Source organism: Oncorhynchus keta, chromosome 10 (genome assembly GCF_023373465.1).
Source record: "Oncorhynchus keta strain PuntledgeMale-10-30-2019 chromosome 10, Oket_V2, whole genome shotgun sequence".
Classification (NCBI taxonomy): Eukaryota; Metazoa; Chordata; class Actinopteri; order Salmoniformes; family Salmonidae; genus Oncorhynchus; species Oncorhynchus keta.
The window spans coordinates 36260564-36287523 of NC_068430.1; the positions used below are offsets into that span (position 1 = coordinate 36260564).

At 43.0% G+C, this 26960-nt stretch overlaps 1 protein-coding gene across 2 annotated transcripts in view; it reads left to right on the plus strand.

Annotated features, from left to right (window-relative positions):
* The window catches only part of LOC118388616 (metabotropic glutamate receptor 2-like), a 69654-nt gene that overhangs the window by 37520 nt on the left and 5174 nt on the right, over positions 1-26960 (plus strand). For both annotated transcript variants that reach the window (XM_035777846.2, XM_052526947.1), the window contains exons 3-4: positions 13594-14434; positions 22149-23212. In XM_035777846.2, coding sequence (XP_035633739.1) covers positions 13594-14434; positions 22149-23212 — 1905 coding nt within the window. The remainder of the gene's footprint in view (positions 1-13593; positions 14435-22148; positions 23213-26960) is intronic.

Below are 26960 nucleotides of genomic sequence, written 5' to 3' on the forward strand. Positions count from 1 at the left end.
TAAAACGGAGCCTTGAGGAACACCGAAATTTACAGTTGATTTGTCAGAGGACAATATATATATTTTTACATAGAACTATACATAATGAGGATGACTCTAGATTGCAGCGAAAAGCTATTTCAGGTATTTGAAAAATGCAAAATTCTCCTATTTATGGACAGGGGGCCTAATCCCCATTTGGACTACCATCCACCCCTCCTCACATACTTTGTGTCCCTTCAGATTTTTGGGATGCATGACGCCCCTGAGGGCACATATATGTTTGAGAGTGTATGAGTGTGCAGCTGTGCATGTGTGATAGTGAGCATAGCACAGGACTGGCACAGTGGGAATACTGTGTTATTGCTGCAGAAGCACACTGAGACAACCTTATTGGAAGAGCAGATGGGCATTTCCATGAGGCTGTGCTGCTGTGGCCTGAATAAGGACAGCCTCGACCTCTCTTCTCCTCTCTCTGTTTCTCTTCTCTCTACTTCTGTTCTCTTTCTCTCTCTTTATCTGGCCTCACTCTCCCACCCCCCCCCCCTCTCTTCTTCCTCTCTCTCTCCCTTCTTCCTCTTGCTACACTATAGATATAAAAGTATGTGGACACCCCTTCAAATGAGTGGATTCGGCTATTTCAGTCACACCCATTGCTGACAGGTGTATAAAATCGAGCACACAGCCATGCAATCTCCACAGACAAACATTGACAGTAGAATGGCCTTACTGAAGAGCTCAGTGACTTTCAACGTGAATGCCACCTTTCCAACAAGTCAGTTCGTCAAATTTCTACCCGAGCAGCCGCAGTTGGGGTGGTGTTGGAGGAGCAGTGGAAAACCCAATCTCTGGAGTGATGAATCACGCTTCACCATCTGTCAGTCTGATAGACAAATCTGGGTTTGGAGGATGTCAGGAGAACGCTACATGCCCGAATGCATAGTGCAAACTATAACATTTGGTGGAGGAGGAATAATGGTCTGGGGATGTTTTTCATGCTTTGGGCTAGGCCCCTTAGTTCCAGTGAAGGGAAACTTAACTCTACAGCATACACCGACATTCTATACAATTCTGTGCTTCCAACTTTGTGGAACCACCATCAGAAGCTAGCCAGCTAACTAGCTACTAGCTCGTACTCAGTTAGCCATTGCTAGCGGTCTTCTAAGCTAACTAGAACACCAGCGCGACATCAACCCAGAGCATATCAGACTGCTCTTTCTCTACCGCATCTCCGGATTCCTACCGCAAGCTCTGAACCTTTACACCGGATCATTGCAACTAGCTAGCTGCAATTCCGAGTGGCTACTCCTGGCCAACGTCTCTGGCCCAAAACAAGCTACAGTTAGCCTTGAGCTAAGCCCACCTCCCGACTAGCCGAAGAGGCCCAACGATACCTCTTTCGCCAATTGGCCTGGACCCTTTACTGCCGACACGGAGCGCCGCCGATCCATCACGACTGGTCCGCCGACATAATCGTCCGAGGTGGTTTCAACAGGCTTTTTCGTTGCGACATCGCCAAAGATCCATCTGCTGGCCAAGGCCCGCAAGCTTTCTGAAACGCTGTGTCTCCAGCTCACCCAGCGTACTAGAGCTCCTGTAGCATACTCCTGGGCTACAATTACCCGGGCCCACGACCGGTCTGTCGATGTCACCGCAAGAAGAGGAATAAACAGACTCACCCCATCGCGACGTCCCCCAAAGGTTAGCTCTCTAGCCCTCGCTATCTCCCTACTTGCTAATTCGGCCTGCTAACGGCTAGCTTGTCTAGCCCGGGCCTACGAACTGTTAGCTTGTTAGCACAGGCCTGCTAACCATCTGACTCACCTCATCCCAAACACTTCTGAACCCATTTACTTTCCATCTCTCTTTGATTTTTATTTGTTTATACCTTCCGGAAACCTGCCTCACCCACTGTGATACGGATTCGCTATCACTTTTAATTTTTATTTTATTTTTATGACACACTCAAGAACCTCCAGACGCTAACCAGCTAACTAGCTACAAGCTATTTAGTCATTGTTAGTTTAAAAAAAAAACCTGGATAACACTCGCCAGCCCAGCTTCCCTGCCCATCCACCGCTGCCCCCTGGACACTGATCTCTTGGCTACATAGCTGACGCACGCTGGACTGTCCATTAATCACGGTACCCCATTCTGCTTGTTTGTTTATCTGTCGGCCCAGTTGCCTAGTCAACGCCATTTTACCTGCTGTTTGTTGTGCTAGCTGATTAGCCTCGCCTACTGTTTTTAACTAGCTTTCCCAATTCAACACCTGTGATTACTGTATGCCTCGCTGTATGTCTCTCCCAAATGTCAATATGCCTTGTATACTGTTGTTCAGGTTAGTTATCATTGTTTTAGTTCACAATGGAGCCCCTAGATCCACTCTGCATACCCCTGTTACCTCCTTTGTCCCACCCCCCACACATGCGGTGACCTCACCCATTACAACCAGCATGTCCAGAGATACAACCTCTCTCATCATCACCCAGTGCCTGGGCTTACCTCCGCTGTACCCGCACCCCACCATACCCCTGTCTGCGCATTATGCCCTGAATATATTCTACCATGCCCAGAAACCTGCTCCTCTTATCCTCTGCCCCCAATGCTCTAGGCGACCAGTTTTGATAGCCTTTAGCCGCACCCTCATACTACTCCTTCTCTGTTCCGCGGGTGATGTGGAGGTAAACCCAGGCCCTGCATGTCCCCAGGTACCCTCATTTGTTGACTTCTGTGATCGAAAAAGTCTTGGTTTTATGCATGTCAACATCAGAAGCCTCCTCCCTAAGTTTGTTTTACTCACTGCTTTAGCACACTCTGCTAACCCTGATGTCCTTGCCGTGTCTGAATCCTGGCTCAGGAAGGCCACCAAAAATTCAGAGATTTCCATACCCAACTATAACATCTTCCGTCAAGATAGAACTGCCAAAGGGGGCGGAGTCGCAGTCTACTGCAGAGATAGCCTGCAAAGTAATGTCATACTTTCCAGGTCCATGCCCAAACAGTTTGAACTACTAATTTTGAAAATTACTCTCTCCAGAAACAAGTCTCTCACTGTTGCCGCCTGCTGCCGTCAGCTCCCAGCTGTGCCCTGGACACCATTTGTGAATTGATCGCCCCCATCTAGCTTCAGAGTTTGTTCTGTTAGGTGACCTAAACTGGGATATGCTTAACACCCCGGCAGTCCTACAATCTAAGCTAGATGCCCTCAATCTCACTCAAATCATCAAGGAACCCACCAGGTACAACCCTAACTCTGTAAACAAGGGCACCCTCATAGACGTCATCCTGACCAACTGGCCCTCCAAATATACCTCCGCTGTCTTCAACCAGGATCTCAGCGATCACTGCCTCATCGCCTGTATCCGCCACGGAGCCGCAGTCAAACGACCACCCCTCATCACTGTCAAACGCTCCCTAAAACACTTCTGTGAGCAGGCCTTTCTAATCGACCTGGCCCGTGTATCCTGGAAGGACATTGACCTCATCCCGTCAGTTGAGGATGCCTGGTCATTCTTTAAAAGTAACTTCCTCACCATTTTAGATAAGCATGCTCCGTTCAAAAATGCAGAACCAAGAACAGATACAGCCCTTGGTTCACTCCAGACCTGACTGCCCTCGACCAGCACAAAAACATCCTGTGGCGGACTGCAATAGCATCGAATAGCCCCCGTGATATGCAACTGTTCAGGGAAGTCAGGAACCAATACACGCAGTCAGTCAGGAAAGCTAAGGCCAGCTTCTTCAGGCAGAAGTTTGCATCCTGTAGCTCCAACTCCAAAAAGTTCTGGGACACTGTGAAGTCCATGGAGAACAAGAGCACCTCCTCCCAGCTGCCCACTGCACTGAGGCTAGGAAACACGGTCTCCACCGATAAATCCATGATTATCGAAAACTTCAATAAGCACTTCTCAACGGCTGGCCATGCCTTCCGCCTGGCTACTCCAACCTCGGCCAACAGCTCCGCCCCCGTAGTTCCTCACCCAAGCCTCTCCAGGTTCTCCTTTACCCAAATCCAGATAGCAGATGTTCTGAAAGAGCTGCAAAACCTGGACCCGTACAAATCAGCTGGGCTTGACAATCTGGACCCGCTATTTCTGAAACTATCTGCCGCCATTGTCGCAACCCCTATTACCAGCCTGTTCAACCTCTCTTTCATATCGTCTGAGATCCCCAAGGATTGAAAGCTGCCGCAGTCATCCCCCTCTTCAAAGGGGAGACACCCTGGACCCAAACTGCTATAGATCTATATCCATCCTGCCCTGCCTATCTAAGGTCTTCGAAAGCCAAGTCAACAAACAGGTCACTGACCATCTCGAATCCCACCGTACCTTCTCCGCTGTGCAATCTGGTTTCCGAGCCGGTCACGGGTGCACCTCAGCCACACTCAAGGTACTAAATGATATCATAACCGCCATCGATAAAAGACAGTACTGTGCAGCCGTCTTCATCGACCTCGCCAAGGCTTTCGACTCTGTCAATCACCAAATTCTTATCGGCAGACTCAACAGCCTCGGTTTTTCGGATGACTGCCTTGCCTGGTTCACCAATTACTTTGCAGACAGAGTTCAGTGTGTCAAATCAGAGGGCATGCTGTCCGGTCCTCTGGCAGTCTCTATGGGGGTGCCACAGGGTTCAATTCTCGGGCCGACTCTTTTCTCTGTATATATCAATGATGTTGCTCTTGCTGTGGGCGATTCCCTGATCCACCTCTACGCAGACGACACCATTCTATATACTTTCGGCCCGTCATTGGACACTGTGCTATCAAACCTCCAAACGAGCTTCAATGCCATACAGCACTCCTTCCGTGGCCTCCAACTGCTCTTAAACGCGAGTAAAACCAAATGCATGCTTTTCAACCGATCGCTGCCTGCACCCGCATGCCCGACTAGCATCACCACCCTGGATGGTTCCAACCTTGAATATGTGGACATCTATAAGTACCTAGGTGTCTGGCTAGACTGCAAACTCTCCTTCCAGACTCACATCAAACATCTCCAATCAAAATCAAATCCAGAGTCGGCTTTCTATTCCGCAACAAAGCCTCCTTCACTCACGCTGCCAAGCTTACCCTAGTAAAACTGACTATCCTACCGATCCTCGACTTCGGCGATGTCATCTACAAAATGGCTTCCAACACTCTACTCAGCAAACTGGATGCAGTCTATCACAGTGCCATCCGTTTTGTCACTAAAGCACCTTATACCACCCACCACTGCGACTTGTATGCTCTAGTCGGCTGGCCCTCACTACATATTCGTCGCCAGACCCACTGGCTCCAGGTCATCTACAAGTCCATGCTAGGTAAAGCTCCGCCTTATCTCAGTTCACTGGTCACGATGGCAACACCCATCCGTAGCACGCGCTCCAGCAGGTGTATCTCACTGATCATCCCTAAAGCCAACACCTCATTTGGCCGCCTTTCGTTCCAGTACTCTGCTGCCTGTGACTGGAACGAATTGCAAAAAATCGCTGAAGTTGGAGACTTTTATCTCCCTCTCCAACTTCAAACATCAGCTATCCGAGCAGCTAACCGATCGCTGCAGCTGTACATAGTCTATAGGTAAATAGCTCACCCTTTTTCACCTACCTCATTCCCATACTGTTTTTATACTGTTTTTATTTATTTACTTTTCTGCTCTTTTGCACACCAATATCTCTACCTGTACATGCCCATCTGATCATTTATCACTCCAGTGTTAATCTGCAAAATTGTATTATTCGCCTACCTCCTCATGCCTTTTGCACACATTGTATATAGACTGCCCATTTTTTTCTACTGTGTTATTGACTTGCTAATTGTTTACTCCATGTGTAACTCTGTGTTGTCTGTTCACACTGCTATGCTTTATCTTGGCCAGGTCGCAGTTGCAAATGAGAACTTGTTCTCAACTAGCCTACCTGGTTAAATAAAGGTGAAATAAAAAATAAAAAAATAAAAAAACAGTTTGGGGAGGCCCTTTCCTGTTTCAGCATGACAATTCACCCGTGCACAAAGCCAGGTCCATACAGAAATGGTGGCTGCGCTGGCTGCTGCTGTTGATCCTTCTCGCTCATTAACTTGTAGAAACCAGTTTGAAAATTATTTCCATAAACCATTAATCAATGGAATTGATGAAATGGAACAGAGATGTGTGCTTGCAAGCGCAAAATAAAATCAGATACTTCACACGGTATCAATACGTTTTGATCATACTGTATAATCATTCTCACTGTAAATTTTCACCAGAAAACCTGAGCACCTCTTTAGGAAATCTGACTCTTCCCTCTAATATTGCACTGGGGAACTTGCACAGCAACCTCAGGTTTTCTATTTCTGAAACACACCAAGTGTAAATTCAATAATTGTTTTCTCTGCATGGGGAGAAATCTTTGAAGTCATTTAGCTACTAAAGTCCAAACTAGCCATAGATGCATATCTTCTGCACCAACATAATCAATACACTACTGCTGTACCACTATTACTCTATGACATTTCACCACCCTGGAGCCTTCTATTATTAATGCAATAATGAGTGCTGCACCACTCTAGTCTCTATTAGCTTTAGCACTATTTCAACTCCTGTACTTTTACTCTGTTTCTGTGTCAGGTTACTGTGTTTTGATACTGAGCCGTGGACATGGTGCTTGACTGTGCTTTTGTCTTTCGGCACTCTGTTCTTCCACTGTGCTGGGTTTCTTGTCGGCGTGAAGAATACATGAGAGCTGAAAAACCTGTCAGAGCGCTGTTTGCTACGGTCATGTCTCTGTCTGAAATCTCTCTTTCCACACTCAGGCTGTGTGCTCCAGAGAGAACCTTGTTCCAAGTAATCTGCTCCATAGCAAACTCTTCCTATACAAATCCTCTCCTTGCCTGCTCTCTAAATTTCTTAATTAAATACAGAGCTCTCTCACGGGGGAGGAGTCTCCACGTGTCGGGAATAGTATGAGCTGCATGTCTAATATGTTTAAGTCAGCTAGGCTGCAGTACAAAGTGAATATGGAACTAGAAGTTAATCAATAATAGTGATTCAAGAAAGATAAACAGTGTGAAAGATTTTTGTTTCTTAATACATGGGAGTATTCTGCTTGAAGTATATTTGATTTCTGTCTACCAGACTGACAGATCAGTAATTTGACCAAAAGTTAAGAGTTGCCTTTGAGCAAATAAATCGAATTGCTTGAGGAGTAAGGGATGGGTGGATCATGTCATTCCCCAAGGCACTGGCAACAATTTGTTATAGGTATCACTGGGCCTGAGAGCATTCACATCATTTGAGTGGTGAGGAAGCCTGACAAAGACAAGTAAGTCAGATACATGGTTTTAATCATTGCCCACAACACCACTGTACCCGTGACATGGCCTCTGGGTTATGCTTTATCTAATCTGGGACTGTGTATGGATTAATAAAAACAAACATACATCCTGGGGCATGGAAAATGATTCTTGATGGAGGAGAAACTAAATATTGATGGGGAGTTATCTACTAATGTTGAGAAATGTATGTTTAGTTGCAGAGAAGACTATCGTATAAATGTGTGTACAATTTTCTTTTGATGCTGAACTCAGGCTTTTCCATTCCAAGTCATAGTAAGCTCAGTGATGTGTCAACTCGTACATGTTGATGTGCGGACATACTTAGGTGACACTTAATGGGTCTGCTACACAAGTCCTATGTCAATAGCATACCATCAAGCTGCCTGTCACAATCAGGTATGGCTCTGCATTAATTCATCAACACTGACAGCTGACTCAACAAATGAAATAGTTTGCGCCATCCAGCAGTTTAATTTTTCTGACCCAATATTATTTTCTTTCTATCTCCTCACTCTTATAATTCTAGTGTTTTTGAAAAAGTGTGCTAAGTGCTAAGACGTTGTAAACTAGATGCCTTTCCTGGACTTAATTTATAAGACTTGTAGACAGTAGCGGTGCGTGGGTAAAATCACTGGGGAAGCCAAGCCAGAAAAAAATGCCATATTAATTTTACAGTATGTGATAATTCCGTTGTTTGCTTTATAACCTGTTAGTTTATAAGCCTTGCGACTGTGATATACAGGTCTAAGGTCGAGACAAAAAGAAGACACCGTGGCAGCGTAAATTCAACCACACCTTTGTTTCATCACAAAACCAGAGAGCAACCTCTGTCCAGTGAAGTACACAAAGCATATTGCATGTAGCAAATAGTTACATGACCATCAGCATGGTCAAGCAAGTGAACTTTTCTGACATTTTCGAACAACTAAACAACTATTCATTTAGAACCACGGAGAGTTACCGCAAGTCGCAAAGAAAGCAGAACAAGAGCTGCCTCCACTATTCCAGCAATATTTTAACTTCAACATTTCATCATAATCAAGTCACCTATACTTAGTCTAATACAGCGACAACTAAAATATATCAAAATCAATTGTACAATCTACATAAGCTACAGTTGAGGTCGGAAGATTACATACACTAAGGTTGACGTCATTAAAACCTGTTTTTCAACCACTCCACACATTTCTTGTTAGCAAACTATAGTTTTGGCAAGTCGGTTAGGACATCTACTTTGTGCATGACAAAAGTAATTTCTCCCAAAAAATTTTACAGACAGATTATTTCACTTATGTATCAATGTATCACAATTCCAGTGGGTCAGAAGTTTACATACACTAAGTTGACTGTGCCTTTAAACAGCTTGGAAAATTCCAGAAATTGTCATGGCTTTAGAAGCTTCTGATAGGCTAATTCACATCATTTGAGTCAATTGGAGGTGTACATGTGGATGTATTTCAAGGCCTACCTTCAAACTCAGTGCATCCTTGCTTGACATCATTGGAAAATCAAAAGAAATCAGCCAAGAACCCAGAAAAACAGTTGTAGACCTCCACAAGTCTGGTTCATCCTTGGGAGCAATTTCCAAATGCCTGAAGGTACCACGTTCATCTGTACAAACAATAGAATGAAAGTATAAATACTATGGGACCACCCAGCCGTCATACCGCTCAGGAAGGAAACGCGTTCTGTCTCCTAGAGATGAATGGTACTTTGGTGCGAAAAGTGCAAGTCAATCCCAGAACAACAGAAAAGGACCTTGTGAATATGCTGGAGGAAACAATAAAATGAGTCCTATATCAACATAACCTGAAAGGCCCCTCAGCAAGGAAGAAGCCACTGCTCCATAACGACCATAAAAAAGCCAGACTACGGTTTGCAACTGCACATAGGGACAAAGATTGTACTTTTTGTTTGGCCATAAGGACCATCGTTATGTTTGGAGGAAAATGGGGGAGGCTTGCAAGCCAAAGAACACCATCCCAACCCGTGAAGCACGGGGGTGGCAGCATCATGTTGTGGGGGTGCTTTGCTGCAGGAGGAACTCATGCACTTCACAAAATTGATGGCATCACGAGGAAGGAAAATTATGTGGATATATTGAAGCAACATCTCAAGACATCGGTCAGGAAGTTAAAGCTTGGTCGCAAATGGGTCTTCCAAATGGACAATGACCCCAAGCACAAGCAGACTTGTGGCAAAATGGCTTAAGGACAACAAGGTATTGGAGTGAACGTCACAAAGCCCTGACCTCAATCCTATAGAACATTTGTGGGCAGAACTGAAAAAGCATGTGTGAGCAAGGAGGCCTACAAACCTGACTCAGTTACACTAGCTCTATCAGGAGGAATGGGCCAAAATCCACCCAACATATTGTGGGACACTTATGGAAGGCTACCTGAAACGTTGACCCAAGTTTAACAATTTAAAGGCAATGCTACCAAATACTAATTGAGTGTATGTAAACTTCTGACCTACTAGGATGAATGTGAAAGAAATAAAAGCTGAAATAAATCACTCTCTACTATTATTCTGACATTTCACATTCTTAAAATAAAGTGGTGATCCTAACTGACCTAAAACAGGGAATTTTTACTTGGATTAAATGTCAGGAATTGTGAAAAACTGAGTTTAAATGTATTTGGCTAAGGTGTATGTAAACTTCTGACTTCAACTGTAAATATGATGTGGTTGAGCATGGTTCTGATTTCTGTGAGTGTGTGTGTGTGCATGTGTGTTCATGCATGTAGAAAAAAAACATTTTGACTCACCCTACTTGCAGAGAAACGAGAATCCTCCTCTCTTTCATCTTTCATCACTCTGTCATACATTACACACTTGTATATTTTGTTGTCCTAGGCTACCTGGCTAAAATGCTTGCTCACTAGCCTAATTTCCTTTCAAGGGCATGGTTAGCTCGTGAACATTTGCCTTCTACATCTAGCTACATATTGAACTTCCATCCTCTCAGGCCAGGTGCACAATGTATGAATTTATGGTTGGATCATAATTGCCGTTTTAATCATTGGCCATTACAGAGAATTTAGTAAAAGTCCAAATCCTTATCTCTATCCATGACTAATTTAGGAATGAGTCAATTTGAGCTAATTAGCCACCAGAGGACAACAACACAATGAGATGCAGGACGAGTTTCTGTCAATGACGTATGCTCTTGATGCGATGTGATTGGAGTGAAGCCAAATACAAACTGGCTTCTCCCGACTTTCTTTTGGTGCGCCAGGACCATTCACAGTTGAGCTCAATCAGTTTAGCTCAACGCTGATTGGCTATTACTATTTTTTTAAATCAAGGATGGCCAAATGCTCCCTTTCCTTGCGTTCAATGATCCCGAATGGTTGCGATCTAAGGCGCTGCATATCAGTGCAAGAGGTGTCACTACAGTACCTGGTTCAAATCAGGCTGTATCACATCCGGCCGTGATTGGGAGTCCCTTAGGGCGGCCCACAATTGGCCCAACGTCGTCTGGGTTTTTCCGGGGTAGGCCGTCATTATAAATAAGAATGTGTTATACTGACTTGCGTAGTTAAATAAATGTAAAAACTAAAAAATGCTACGGGGACAACAATGTCATACTCTTTTGGACCTGACAGCATCAGATAGATGGCCTACACATACAGAGGGGCGCTGTTTCACGCACTCGGATGCTTTCTCAGGTGAGAAACGAAAGATACATTATTTTATGTAATTTTCTTTTTTTCTCTGTCATTTTTTTGGGGGAAGCCTGGCTTCCCTTGGCTTCCATGAATACACACCAGTGCTTGTCAATGATTTCAGGGCTACATGCATCCAATTAAAATCATTGTTGCATTACAGTTGAGCAAACTACCCACTAGATACACACATGTTGAATCAACATTGTTTCCACGTCATTTGAATGAAATTACATTGAACCACCTTGTAATAGACATTGAATTGACTTCTGTGCCCAGTGGGTAAAGGTTGTTGGTAGTGCTAATCTAGGAAGTTCTATTTTTAGATTAAAGTTAGACATACATTTTGTACTTTCTGAATCTTGTGTCAGTTGGCACTTAAGTTGGTCCTCGAATTCTCCTAGGAGAAAAAACTGGCTGCTGCTAGCTGTCTGAACATGTGTTTAAAAAGCCTGTCGAGGTGGGTTAGGGAAGGAGAGGTTTTTGGAGAATGTTTCATGGCAATAATAACTAGGGCTCCCAGTCAGGGAATCTCTAGTCAGCCAGGCAGGAAGCCTCCAGGGAAACACACTTTTCAAATATTAAACAGACAACTACTCATATGTTATAAACAGTTTCTATGGCAACATGCATAAAACGTAAGAACTATTTTGAATATTATTTGACTGCCACCTTCTCTTGTTTAAAGAACAAGATATTTTAGTTACATATTACTGTAATAGTGTAGCAATAATTCCTGTGACGCATACTGTGGCAATATAAATCACCATATATGACATTCTGAGGTTTAGAGTCTAGATGGATGACTAGTTTGTATCTGGACAATTGAGGCCTTGGGTTCAATTCCAGCTGCTTCTGATTTTGCTATTGTAGAATGTATTGTGTAATATTAATGCATTCATTTGAATAAATATCTCAGTTAGGAAATCACATCTGGTATTCATCCCTCTGATCTCAGAATAATAAGGAGGGTAGGTACCCTAGCGGTTAAGAGCGTTGCTGGATTGAATCCCAGATCAGACAGGGTGAAAAATATGCCGATGTGCCCTTGAGCAAGGCACTTAACACTAATTGTTCCTGTAAGTCGCTCTGGATAAGAGCGTCTGCAAAACAGAAAACGTAATAAAGAGTCCTGTGATTAAGACTCATTTAGGCACATCACAGCAGATTTCCCTTGACATCTCCCAATGTTTGGCTTCATTTACGCTGCATTTTCAACTAGCAAAATTTTTTAATAATCGTTAATTATTATGATATACAGAATTAATTAGATATCTCATAGAGGTCTTGGTCAAATAACCCTGATCTTCTATATATGGCCGTGCATACTATTTCAACATAATTTCAGAACACCTAGAAATCTATTTTCTTATTCTTGACTTGTATCTTAAAATTACACAAATTAAATGTCAAACAAAGTATTGAATGCCTACGTACATCATGATGTGCTATCAAATTTCATTAAAGGAAAGGTTTGCTGGAATTCAGGATGTTATGCTATGAGAGTGAGACCCTGAATTAAAAGAGAATACATGTGGCGTGGCATTCTTTGGCATGGTCAGACCAGAATCCCCTTCTGACTGTCTCTCTGTGTCTGTCATACCCTGACCTTAGAGAGCCTTTTTATTCTCTATTTTGGTTAGGTCAGGGTGTGACTAGGGTGCATACTCTAGCTTTTTTATTTCTATGTTGGCCTGGTATGGTTCCCAATCAGAGGCAGCTGTCTATCGTTGTCTCTGATTGGGGATCATATTTAGGCAGCCTTTTCCCACCTGTTTGGTGTGGGATCTTGATTTTGTATTGTTGCTTTTTAGCCCTTCAAAGTTGCATGTTCGTTTTGTTACTCTTTATTTGTTTTGTTGCTGGTTTACATTAATTACTATGATGAACGCCTTCCACACTGCACCTTGGTCCAATCCTTCCAACAACGATTGTTACAGTGTCTGTCTTTTTCTGTGTATTTCTTTATAGTTAAATGGAATCCATAAAGAATCTATATCTAAATGTAGTTCATATTGTGTGTTTCCATATCAAGCCAATGAATCATCTGATATTGCATGGCTTTATTAGTGGATGTTGTTGACAGTGTGGTAGATCAGATATGACATATCTTGGTAGTAGGCTATGTGGGCATCCCTGGAGCCCGTGGCATCCCCAGGATGTTGTCACACAATCAGCAGAAAGGAGATTTGTGAAATACACTGCTGGGACTCAGAGGGAGATGAGAGGCTACAGATTGGAGTGAGACTGATTGTCCCTGTTGGCCAAAATGCTCGTGAGACTACAGTATTCTGTATCAGATATGGCTCATTTCATCAATTTACGAAATTATGAGTTATAAAGAAATGACCCACACGCAAAATCTATTTTGATTCAATAAAATATGAGAGATACCATTAATGCAGTGAATTGTAATACATGTATAACAGATAGTACTAAACTTTACCAGTACTATTATGAGGGTGTAAAGTAGGCATCATCAACTAGATTTAGTTGAGAACTCAGGGGGGCAACTAATATCAGCCAAATTTGGCCTGTGGGCTGCCAGTTGCGGAACCCCGGTGTAAAGTCTAGGTACAGTAAATACCTACAGTATTGTTGAAATCTTGATCATGGTCTCATGGTACCTCTCTCCCTCTCCAGGTGGCCAACCTCCTTCGTCTTTTCCAGATTCCTCAGATCAGCTACGCCTCCACCAGCGCCAAGCTCAGTGACAAGAGCCGCTATGACTACTTTGCCCGCACGGTGCCCCCTGACTTCTATCAGGCCAAGGCCATGGCAGAGATCCTGCGCTACTTCAATTGGACCTACGTGTCCACCGTGGCATCGGAGGGCGACTACGGTGAGACAGGTATCGATGCCTTCCAGCAGGAAGCCCGCGCCAGCCAGATCTGCATCGCCACTTCAGCTAAGGTGAGCCGCTCGATGAACCGATACAGCTACGACCAGGTGATCCGCTCACTACAGCAGAAGTCCAACGCCAAGGTGGTCATCCTCTTCACACGCAGTGAAGACGCCCGGGAACTGCTGGTAGCTGCCAACCGCATGAACGTGTCCTTCATCTGGGTGGCCAGCGACGGCTGGGGGAGACAAGATAGCGTGGTGAGAGGCAGCGAGGCTGTGGCAGATGGGGCCTTCACCATCGAGCTGGCCTCCTACCCAATCCTTCAGTTTGCTGAGTACTTCACAGGCCTGAACCCCTACAACAACACACGTAACCCCTGGTTCAGGGAGTTCTGGGAGAATCGTTTCCAGTGTAGCCTCCATGACCTGGGCTGTGGGAAGCACTCACTGCGCGATGGCCTGTTTGAGCCGGAGTCGAAGATCATGTTTGTGGTGAATGCTGTCTATGCCATGGCTCATGCCCTGCACAACATGAGGCAGACACTGTGCCCCAACTCCACCACCAAGGTCTGTGATGCTCTGAAGCCAGGCAACGGCAGGAGGTTCTACAGGGAGTATATTCTCAAGACCAAGTTTGATGGTGAGTTAAGAAGATTGATGGGTATGGCTATGACAAGGCTACATGACTATACTGTATACAGAGAAATTAGATGTTCTATATCCTAAAAAAATACTATATCTAGGATTGTTACCGTGACCATATTACCACCACACCAGCAGTCACGAGTCAAATTCCAAGTCAAATTTCACGTGACCGCTGGGTCATGCCACGGTAACTGCGCTCTAATGATGCTGATGGTCATTAGTAACCTACCAAACAGCAGCAGGCTGCTGAGGGAAGGAAGGCTCAGAATAATGGTCAGAACGGTGCAAATGAAATGGCGTGAAACACATGGAAAGCATACGCTTGCTATATTTGGTACCATTCCACTTTTGACACTCCAGCCATTACCAGGAGCCTGTCTAACCCGATTAAGGTGCCACCAACCTCCTGCGACGCCAATACTCTGCACTCTATTGTCCCTCTAATCACTCTGTCATCAATGCAAATCAAATCGAAAATCAAATCAAACACTTCATGGGAGCCCTGCCATTCACAGTTTGAGAGGAATATGATCACCTGTTGGTCAGTGAGAGCCAGCTCCTTATAGCTGGTTGATGCATGGAAAGAAATGTGTTCCTATAAGCCCATGTTGTACAATATTTCTATAGGCTATGCAATTGCGTGAGAAAACAGAGATTTGATGACCTCTATTAAAAAGAGGAGGACCCAATAATATTTCTATAGGCTTACAATATTTATTTCACACACTTCCTAAAATTAAGCACATTGCTTTGCTTTAAACCTGGAGTAGCCTACCTGGCTGGCATGAAAATGAAACACCAGAAAAGCATCCTCCATTTGCTATTGAAGTGCAAACAGATGACATGTCTTTTTTCCACTAGTCTTGTTCCGAAAGATGTATGGTAATGGCCTTTCTAAATCAAAACTAATTTCACACATAAAACATTTAGTATATGTAAAGACCAGATTAAATTGAGAATAGTCTGATGGGTGAGAATAATATCACTTGTGAATGATGCCCAGTGTGTGCAGTCTAAAAGGCAAGGAACAGTGTATGCACTTTTCAAATCAGTCGCATGTATCATGTAGCCAAGCCCATAGGCCTATACGTTTTAGAGAGCCCATAGGCTGTAAGCCTATAAGTTTTGGAGAGTCCAGAGCCCATAGCCTACAGAGAGCCTAGAGAAACATGTTCTTATAAGACCAGTTATTGTGCAATCGTGTGAGTTTTGACTGGACATTTTTTTAAAGAGGATCCCAGTTTTCTCGTTTAGCTATATTTATTGCTAAATTCTTAAAATTATGCACATGGTCCCTCTCCCTCATGGTTGAACATTGAAAAGCTTGAGGTAAATGATGACACTGGGGCAGAATTGTTTTACAAATGGGACAGAAAATCTATAAAAACCATCACAGACAACCCTTTAATCATACATTCTGTCCTGGCATTGTGCAAACTGCATGAGCTGTTCGGACGAGAGGGATTCCTTTCCCCTAAAACCCCTTTATGGAACAATAGATTGATTCCTATGTTTTTCCAGAATAGTAACTTTAGACCATGGTCTGATAAGGGGATCACTCTTCTGGAACATTGTTACGAGGAGGGAGTTCTTATGTCTTTTGATCAGCTGAAACAGAAATACCACTTGCCTAACAGGGACTTCTTTACTACCTACAACTACGAAACTTTATTAGGGTGACTCTCAAGGGACAATGGAACCTACCTAAGATGTCACCTATTGAACAACTCTGCCACGCAGACCAACCACTGTTCAAGACCATTTCCCATATATACGATGCTCTTATGTTAGGACTAACACTGCCTGGGCTAGATAAACCCCGACTTAGATGGGAAAAAGATCTGGGTATTGATCTTAATGAGGATCTATGGAGTGACCTATGCAGGGATGGTGTTACATCCACATTGAACTCCAGATACAGACTGATCCAGTTTAATTTCCTCCATCAGCTCTATATCACCCCATCTAGACTGCACAGGTTCAACCCAGATATCTCCTCCCTATGTTTTAGATGTGGCTCAGATGAAGGAACATTCCTCCATTCCACTTGGCAGTGTTCAAAACTACACGGTTTCTGGCAGGGGGTATGCAATACCATATCCTCAATTCACGGGGTTGCATTCCCTTTAGACCCGGAGGTCTGTCTACTGGGTAACTTTACTAACACCAATCTTAGGCAAAGCCTATAAAGCTAACAGAAATATTGCTAGTGATTGCCAAGAAATGTATTGCCATGAAATGGAAATTGGATTCCTCCCTGCCAGTTGCAACGTGGCTATCGGAAGTTAATAGTTGTATCCCTTTGAAGAAAATCACTTACTGCTTGAGGAATAATTTAATGACATTTTACAGAATTTGGCAACCTTTTATTGACTATATGGAGAATCTCCCCCCACATCTCATTGATTGAATCTATATATAATCCTCACATAATGTTTCACACGTAATGTATAATATGTAGCCTACGGCAGGTGATCCAATGTCTCGTTATTATTTTTTTCTTAATGTATGTTTGTATATATAATTATAATTTAAATTATTTTTTTTGTTATGCTCGTCTGTTACTGTCACTTTGTCCCATCGTTGTCTAATATCTTTTCACTTTTGTTTTGAATGTTCTTAATTGGAAAATGCAAAAAAATAAAATAATTAAAAAATAAAAATAAATAACTGATGCACATTCATCTGTTTTACGAATGGTGTAGCATACCTGGTATGTTTAAAACGTAACCTCCATTCGCTATTCAAGTGCAGGCTACTGAGGACGTCTGTTATTTTGTGGGTCATTCTAAATAAAAAAACGATTCCACACATATACAGCATTAGTAGGATACACGTAAATACCAGATAATAAATTGAGAGTAGTCTGATGGGTGAGAAATTATCCAGTGCTTGCCAAATTGTGAATGAGATACTGATGAAGTGTGTGCAGCCTGCCTTTAATGTAACTCAATTTCATTAGTGTTCCATCATGCAGCCTTAGAATATATTAGAAATCAAAACATATAGCCTAACGTTTGTATAACAACTAAATCTGCATGAATAACTCGAAATGAAGCATGTAGGAGGACGTGTTTCTTTGTCAACCACTCAACACAGAATAGCCACGTGCTCACTCCTTCGTAAATCGTTTGGATAAAATATCCTTTCTATGTTATTCAGCTATGTTCAATTGTATTGTTCTTACTATAAAATAATATAAAATAATGCCATGGGAATTATAAGCAAATCTCGCCTAATGAACTAGTGTAGCCTACAGCTATATGGCATAGCCAGATCAGGGCCTAACATATTGATGGCTCAGAATATGCTATTCTGTTCTTCTGAAATAGAACATTTTCTTCATACCATGTTTCTTTAGACCTGCCTAAAATAAATCATGGATTTATTGTGATAGTGTAGGCTATATTAAATGGATTTATGAGACTTTTTAAAACTGTACATGTTCCAAAGGTCCGCTAAGTGTGGAAGCCGGAGATGCTAAACGTGTTTATGTTAAATAAAGGTCAATTACTGTGAGACCTGCAGTGATTTGCATGACAATCACCAGCGGCTGACAACATTTCATGACCTCCGTAGTCTAACTGTATCCTAAGAATGTGATTTCTCTTTAGATTATTGCCAGAGAACAAATAGACCATATTCAACTCAGTTTTTTAGTACTTAATTTGGTCTATCTATATTATCCTTTTCTCTAATTATCCTCTCACCACATAATGTTGAAAACTAAAACTACACTGCATGATATCTTGCAATCACAATCTACCCATGAGTGCCCTGCTTGGTGACACATTTGATTACATCAAATTAGATCCATTGTATCAATTCCTACCTAAACATAGGAGCAGTGCTATGACTTATTCAAGTTGTTGTTTATAATACTGCTAAAGATAACAGCTTGCAACGATTCAATATGCAAAGATGAAACATCCATGTCCAGCCTCACTCTCTGAGGCTCATTTTGTCACATATCTCATCTGCCTGGAGTGTGAGGACAGTGATTTGGCCCAGAACCTGGATATCACAAATAGGAATTACTGTACATAAACACTTTCATCAGGCATCGACACTCTCATTCATGTGGTGAGCAGAGATAGTTAGCAAGTGTAACAGATCATTTATTTAAAACCCTATAGCATCAACACATCTGTACAACACCACCAAGCCAAATGCTCGGACTATCTAACTACTAAACCATTGACTGAGTAAGTAGTCTTAAAGTATTGATGGAGTAAAAGGCAATAATATTTTCATGCATGAGTAATGGTGGGTGGTTTGAAGTCCATGAGGGTTGCTTTACCCAAGCAATCCATCTCAGCCGTTCATGGATTTTAGATGGATCCCCAGGGGATCTTGCTGTCAGAAGACATCAGATTGGACTACAAGACTACAATCGTCCAATGGCCTGAAGTGTATGGACATCTGTGGGGAGAAGGCAGTACAGCAGGGTCACAAATGATCCTTCATCCATAGTAAAGCCCTGTTTCCTCTAGTTAAAAGAAACAGGCCTATTCAGCTAAGAATGGTTCTAAAAAAAATCCAAAAAATCCAATCCAGTTTTTCCATAGTTAGACATTATGGATTTATTCATTTTCAATCTTTTTGACATGGTACAAAGGGATTGTAACTGTTTATTCCAGGGTGATGAAGTAATGGATAATTAACAAGAGGCTATGCGTTCTAGGGAAATAATAAACAACGTGGAAGGTGTATTCCATGACGCGCTAGGTGAGTGGAACTGACCTTTCCAGAGAACACATGGAGCCCGATTTAATTATCCCTTTTATACCATGGCTATAATTAAGCAATAACGCCCTTGAACCCGGAGATGATCGTGTGTTATACTACGGGTGAGTCTAATCCCGGATGCTGATTGGTTAAAACCGTATTCCACAAATTCCACAAATTAACACAGGCTAAATCTATGACGTTGAAATGCCTATTTACTCTGTCCCATCTGACTGCACAATCCACTGTCTCATCAGATCAGCCAGGCAATTTATATACTAGATCTACTCAGGAAAAGCATCTAGACATGCTCTCCCTTCTAGACTAGCATTTGGTTTTCAACAGTGGAAATTTGAATAACCTTTGTTGTCTGTCTCGCCAACATTTGCAACATTGTTTCAATATTGAAATTCCATCTCTCCTATGGTAATGAACGTTTCGGGAGTCGGGATGAGACAGACAGGCTGCCAGCTTTTTTAAACCAATCGGAATCATGAATCAGCATAATTTTTTATGGATATACTGTATTTTCTCATGTTTTGACCAAGTCGTTCATTCTAATCATTCTATTCATTCGACGTTGCTATGCTAAACAAATCATTGGCATGTTGTTAGCTAGCAGACATGTAATGATGATGAGAGACAAGAATTACAATAAAGAATGATTTAATAAATATCCAATATTCCTACATAGGCAACAATTTATGGTTGGCGAGTCCGAGCTAACCAACCGAGCTGGCGATTTCTGGGAGAATAGTGAAGTTTCCGTTAATAGTGAAGTTTCCGTTGATGGCACGCGGTTAGAAGAACTCTCCATGGTCCTGGAACTGGTTCGTGACTGCCAGTGATTTCCTCTTCTTTGGCGGAGAATGGGACTTCCCTCTCACATCGTTGCCAGCTAAAATGGCGCGCCAGCACTTTATGTTCTCCATGTTAGGGGCTGCCAATAACTATTGAGTGAGCTCTCACACCGATGGCCACTCACATATATTTCCCTTGCCTCTAGGCCCGCATCGGATAACTTTTGCATTCTGAAGTTGCTACCCAAGCGGGCTGGTCGTTAGTTATTTTCTCATATTTTGACCCAGTCGTTCATTCTAATCATTCTATTAATTCGACTTTGCTATATAATTGGCATGTATCTATCTCAGATTAAATGACGATGAGAGACAATAACTTCAATAAATAAGGATTTAATAAATATCCAATAGGCCTACATATGCTGCCTTGCGCCGGTTTCCCTTGTAAATTATTCGTTTCACGTTCATTGTTCAATCTTAGGCTGGCTAGCCTACTCGCACGGGAGAGATGACATTTGTAAAATGATACAATGTTGCACAGGTCATAGAGGAGGGAGACTGGTAGGTTTATAAAACCTTTATAAAAACTGTTGCAAACCAAATAGTCGTGTTTTTTTTCCCAGAGGGAGATAAAGTTAATTAATTTCCTGCCTGCAACTGTGGAATTATGGTATTTTGCGGGAGTTGTTGTCCCCTATCAACCAATCAGGATCCAAACAACATGTTTTATAATTTAACACATTTGCCTCTCGAAATGGCCATTTAGAGTAGAAATGTGTTCAACGCCAAGCACTCCCCCATTCTCATCAACGGGGCTGTAAGTGGAGCAGATTGAGAGCTTCAAGTTCCTTGGTGTTCACATCACCAACAAACTGTCATGGTCCAAACACACTAAGACAGTCGTGAAGAGGGCACGACAACACCTATTCCTCCTCAGGAGACTGAAAAGATTTGTCATGGGTCCTCAGATCCTCAAAAGGTTATACAGCTGCACCATTGAGAGCATCACCGCCTGGTTGCATCATCGCCTGTTATGGCAACTGTTTGGCATCCATCTACAAGGCGCTACAGAGGGTAGTCCGTATGGCCCATTACATCACTGGGGCCAAGCTTCCCGCCATCCAGGACCACTATAACATGAGGAGTCAGAGGAAGGCCCTAAAAATTGGCAAAGACTACAGCCGCCCTAGTCATAGACTGTTCTCTCTGCTACCGCATGGTAAGCGGTACCGGAAGTCAAGGTCCAAAAGGCTTAAACAGTTAATCAAATTGCTACCTGGACTATTTGCATTGACCCCCCCTTTTTATGTTGCTGCTAATGTTTGTTATCTATTATCTATGCATAGTCACTTTACCCCTACATACATGTACATATTTACTCAATTACCTTGACTAACCTGTAGCCCCGCACATTGACTCAGTACCAGTTCCCCCTGTATATAGCCTTGTTACTAGATTGCTACAGTAGTTGCTGTGGTAACTAAACAAACATATGTGCTTGTTTAGCTAACCAACCATTAGTCCTAGCTTGCTATTACGAAAATCAAATTCAACAATACCAATAATGTTTTGAAATCGACTTTTGCTTTATAAAGCCATTCAAACAAAACATGTAAGAATGAATTATAGCCATTGAATTCTACCATGGCAATATGCTATGCGTTACAGGGAAATCATTCCCTTCAAGCCAATAAGAAACGAGTATTCAACAATGCCATGGAATAATCTGCTGTCAACCCATCGTTTTTGGCACCTGAATAGTAAAACAGACTTCTGAATCGCATTCACATTCAAGTGCAATAAACCTGTGTCAAAGAAAACAGAGTCAACCTTCTGGCTTCAATTATGTAAATGCTGGGTTTGCACCTGTGTCCCCGATGCATCAGCTACTGTTCAATCCCATGTGGAAGGAATGGAATGTCAGAGGGGAGATACAGAGAGGTGAAGTGATGAAGCAGAAACAAGCTCATTCCATCAAAACATGTCGATGCCAAGATCCTTGGTTCATTGTACACATAATGCTAGGAAGGAAAAACACAATTAATTCAAAATACCAATCATAGTCAGAGTTCAAAGGGTTGATCATATATTGTATTGTTATGGATAGACATTAATTTGCTTATTTGACTTTCAACTATCATAACACGTCCATGGTCTTCTCTTTCACAACTTCTCTTTCAGCTCCATTCCGTCCAGCAGACACAGAGAACATGGTGAGATTCGATGCCTTTGGAGACAGCCTGGGCCGCTACAACATATTCCACTACCACAAAGAGGACGGGCGCTATGTCTACCATAAGGTGGGCTACTGGGCCCAGAGTCTGACCTTCAACACCAGCCAGATCCCCTGGGAGGGTCATGCTGTACCCACCTCCCAGTGTAGTGACCCCTGCAGGAAGAACGAGGTGAAAAGCATGCAGCCTGGAGACGTGTGCTGCTGGATCTGCATCCCTTGCCAGTCCTACCAGTACCTGATGGATGAGTTCACCTGCGCCGACTGCAAGTTTGGCGAATGGCCCCTGGCCAACTTGACGGGCTGCTACAACCTGCCTGAGGAGTACATCCGCTGGGAGGACGCCTGGGCTATAGGCCCGGTTACCATCTCCTGCCTGGGCATGATGTGTACACTCTTCATCATTGGCCTCTTCCTCAAGCACAACGACACCCCCGTGGTGAAGGCCAGTGGGCGGGAAGTGTCCTACATTCTCCTGCTGGGTGTTCTGATGTGCTACAGCATGACCTTCATCTATATCGCCAAGCCCTCCATGGCTGTGTGTACCCTACGTCGACTTGGCCTGGGCACCTCCTTCGCTGTTTGCTACTCAGCGCTCCTCACCAAGACCAACCGCATCGCACGCATCTTCAGCGGAGTGAAGGATGGAGCCCAGCGGCCGAGGTTCATCAGCCCTGCCTCCCAGGTGGCCATCTGTGGGGGTCTGATCTCTTGCCAACTGGTGGTGGTGGTGGTCTGGCTGCTGGTGGAGACCCCGGGGGTCAGGAAGGAGGTGAGCCCAGAGAGGAGGGACATAGTTACCCTCAAGTGCAACAGCAAAGACTCCAGCATGCTCATGTCCCTCACCTACAACTGCATCCTCATCATCCTCTGCACCGTGTACGCCTTCAAGACCAGGAAGTGTCCAGAGAACTTCAACGAGGCCAAGTTCATTGGGTTCACCATGTACACCACCTGTATCATCTGGCTGGCCTTCCAGCCCATCTTCTACGTCACGGCCAGCGACTACAGGGTGAGTTACCAACTCTATGGGCCAGATTAAGACTTGAGATATGTAGTTTTAACTCTTTACACTCATGGGAATTGGCATATGTATGGATAGGGCCAAATTGAAATGTTTCTTACATAATAAATATGAAAATACATAAGTATGGTAGCAATTGAAAGGGAACAGTTTGGAGTTAATAGGAACATCTGTTCATTCTGTCCAGAACAACCCGGGGTATGACGTCATGTTATCTTGTAACTGCACATCAAACACAGTGATCATAGATGTTGACACAGATATTACATGTGTTTTATGATTTGTAGATGTGAAGTTCACATTTGGACTCACGTGTGTTTGGCTTATTTGTATGACATCAAAGCTGTATTTATTATAATCCTCGATATCTCATCTTTCAAAATACATTGAGTCATCTTAATTTACAACATTTCCCTCACTCAGAAAACAAAACATTTGCAAATGTTGCCCAATTACCGGGATGTGGGCAACTTCTTGTCACGCACGGTGCTCAAGTTCAGAATGTCTGTCAGTTAAACCCGTATACGGGTATGAGTGTTAAAGGGCTACGTCAATAAAATATGGATTTAAGTAAAACATAAAAGACTCAAGTCCTTGTTAAGTCAAATAGAGCCCAGAAATTTTGTTATTCTCGTATAAATAGTCACTGCTTTTCCAAAGAATAACACCACAACATCAACACACTGCCTAACATATATCTACTTTACAAGCTGAGGTTGAAGACAAACAAAATGGATCCCTTTGATGTTAATTCTACTTGTGTTTTTCCTGTGTCCTAATAGTCATAAGTCAGGGAACGTGAGTTTGGCGCATAGAATTTTTTCTAAAGCACCTGCGAGTTGAGATGAGAGATATCAAATCCCTTTGAACACTTCTCTTCAACTTTGATAAAAGCAGCAGCTCTCTTTTCATGTGGCTGAAAAAAAATCTGCTCCAGATGAGAACAAAGGCTCAGAGGAGATCATATCATATATGTTTTAATAGGTGGGATGGATTTGGACTGAAAACACACTTGAAATCAGCTACTGAATGACAATTAGCATAGAGCAAACGATTAGTCAATGGATTTATTAAGTAATGCTCTCCAACATTGCGTTAATATTGTATGTGTATACTTTACACAAGTGTGTATGTGGTGTGTGGACAGCAGAGCAAAAAGCATAACAGCCTGAAAAATATTTATGTGGCCAAGTGACCTAATCATACTTGGATTGTTAAGTCTTGAACCTAAAGATCTGATGACGGAGAGAGAGAGTTCCAGAAAGACATGCTGAGCTCTGTGGTGTTTGGTTCCCTCTGGGATCCCTCTGTGGACTGGAGTTGGGGAGAGAGGCAGAGAGAGGTCCCCTGGTGACCCTATACCTCTTCAGACACAGATGGGCAGGCTGGAGAGCATGAGGTCTGGAGGTGGGACAGAACATCCCTGTGCGTAGTTGTGTGGAATGGAGTGTGAAAGAGCAGGACGTTGAGTCCCAGCTGTGTCCCGTGCGCTGGGATTATGGTATGTCTCCCAGGGCTTCAGAGGGACCCTACCTCATGGCAGAAGGCGGAGGGGAAAGAGTGGGACACGGACAGAACAGAGTGTCAGATCAACACAGATATCTAATCTGACCACTCTGATTATCTATGGTGCAACTGAACTGAAACAGTGGCTCATGTGATTTGTTTTGTCTGCTGTGAGAGATATACAGTGCCTTGCAAAATTATTCAACCCCCTTGGCATTTTTCCTATTTTGCTGTATTACAACCTGTAATTTAAATGGATTTTTATTTTGATTTCATGTAATGGACATACACGAAATAATCCAAATTGGTGAAGTGAAATGAAAAAATAACTTGTTTAAAAAAATTCTAAAAAACAAAAATTGGAAAAGTGGTGCGTGCATGTGCATTTGCTATGAAGCCCCTAAATAAGATATTGTGCAACCAATTACCTTCAGAACTCACATAATTAGTTAAATAAAGTCCACCTGTGTACAATCTAAGTGTCACATGAACTCAGCATAGAGTGGCGCAAAAAATTATTTTTTAAATTTTTTTATGAATTTATTTGCAAATTATGGTGGAAAATAAGTATTTGTTCAATAACAAAAGTTTATCTCAATACTTTGTTATATACCCTTTGTTGGCAATGACAGAGGTCAAATGTTTTCTGTAAGTCTTCACAAGGTTTTCACACACTGTTGCTGGTATTTTGGCCCATTCCTCCATGCAGATCTCCTCTAGAGCAGTGATGTTTTGGGGCTGTTGTTGGGCAACACAGATTTTCAACTTTTCAAAGATTTTCTATGGGGTTGAGATCTGGAGACTGGCTAGGCCACTCCAGGACCTTGAAATTCTTCTTACGAAGCCACCCCTTCATTGCCCGGGCGGTGTGTTTGGGATCATTGTCATGCTGAAAGACCCAGCCACGCTTCATCTTCAATGCCCTTGCTGATGGAAGGAGGTTTTCACTCAAAATCTCACGATACATGGCCCCATTCATTCTTTCCTTTACACGGATCAGTCGTCCTGGTCCCTTTGCAGAAAAACAGCCCCAAAGCATGATGTTTCCACCCCCATGCTTCACAGTAGGTATGGTGTTCTTTGGATGCAACTCAGCATTCTTTGTCCTCCAAATATGACGAGTTGAGTTTTTACCAAAAAGTTATATTTTAGTTCCGTCTGACCATATGACATTCTCCCAATCGTTTTCTGGATCCTCCAAATACTCTCTAGGAAACTTCAGACGGGCCAGGACATGTACTGGCTTAAGCAGGGGGACACGTCTAGCACTGCAGGATTTGAGTCCCTGGCGGCGTAGTGTGTTACTGATGGTAAGATTTGTTACTTTGGTCCCAGCTCTCTGCTGGTCATTCACTAGGTCCCCCCGTGTGGTTCTGGGATTTTTGCTCACCGTTCTTGTGATAATTTTGACCCCACGAGGTGAGATCTTGCATGGAGCCCCAGATCAAGGGAGATTATCAGTGGTCTTGTATGTCTTCCATTCCCTAATAATTGCTCCCACAGTTGATTTCTTCACACCAAGCTGCTTACCTATTGCAGATTCAGTCTTCCCAGCCTGGTGCAGGTCTACAATTTTGTTTCTGGTGTCCTTTGACAGCTCTTTGGTCTTGGCCATAGTGGAGTTTGGAGTGTGACTGTTTGAGGTCGTGGACAGGTGTCTTTTATACTGATAACAAGTTCAAACAGGTGCCATTAATACAGGTAACGAGTGGAGGACAGAGGAGCCTCTTAAAGAAGAAGTTACAGGTCTGTGAGAGCCATAAATCTTGCTTGTTTGTAGGTGACCAAATACCTATTTTCCACCATAATTTGCAAATAAATAAATTAAAAATCCTACAATGTGATTTTCTGGATTTTTTTTCTAATTTGTCTGTCATAGTTGAAGTGTACCTATGATGAAGATTACAGGCCTCTCTCATATTTTTAAGTGGGAGAACTTGCACAATTGGTGGCTGACTAAATACGTTTTTGCCCCACTGTATTACAGCTGTTCCAAAAGGCCCCAAAGTCTGCAGCACCACTAAGCAAGGGGCACCACCAAGCTAACGGCACCATGAATGCCAAGGAGCTCTCTAAACAGGTCAGGGACAAAGTTGTGGAGAAGTACACATCAGGGTTGGGTTATAAAACATATCTGAAACTTTGAACATCCAACAGAGCACCATTAAATCCATTATAAAAAATTGAAAGACTATGGCACCACAACAAACTTGCACAAAGAGGGCTGCCC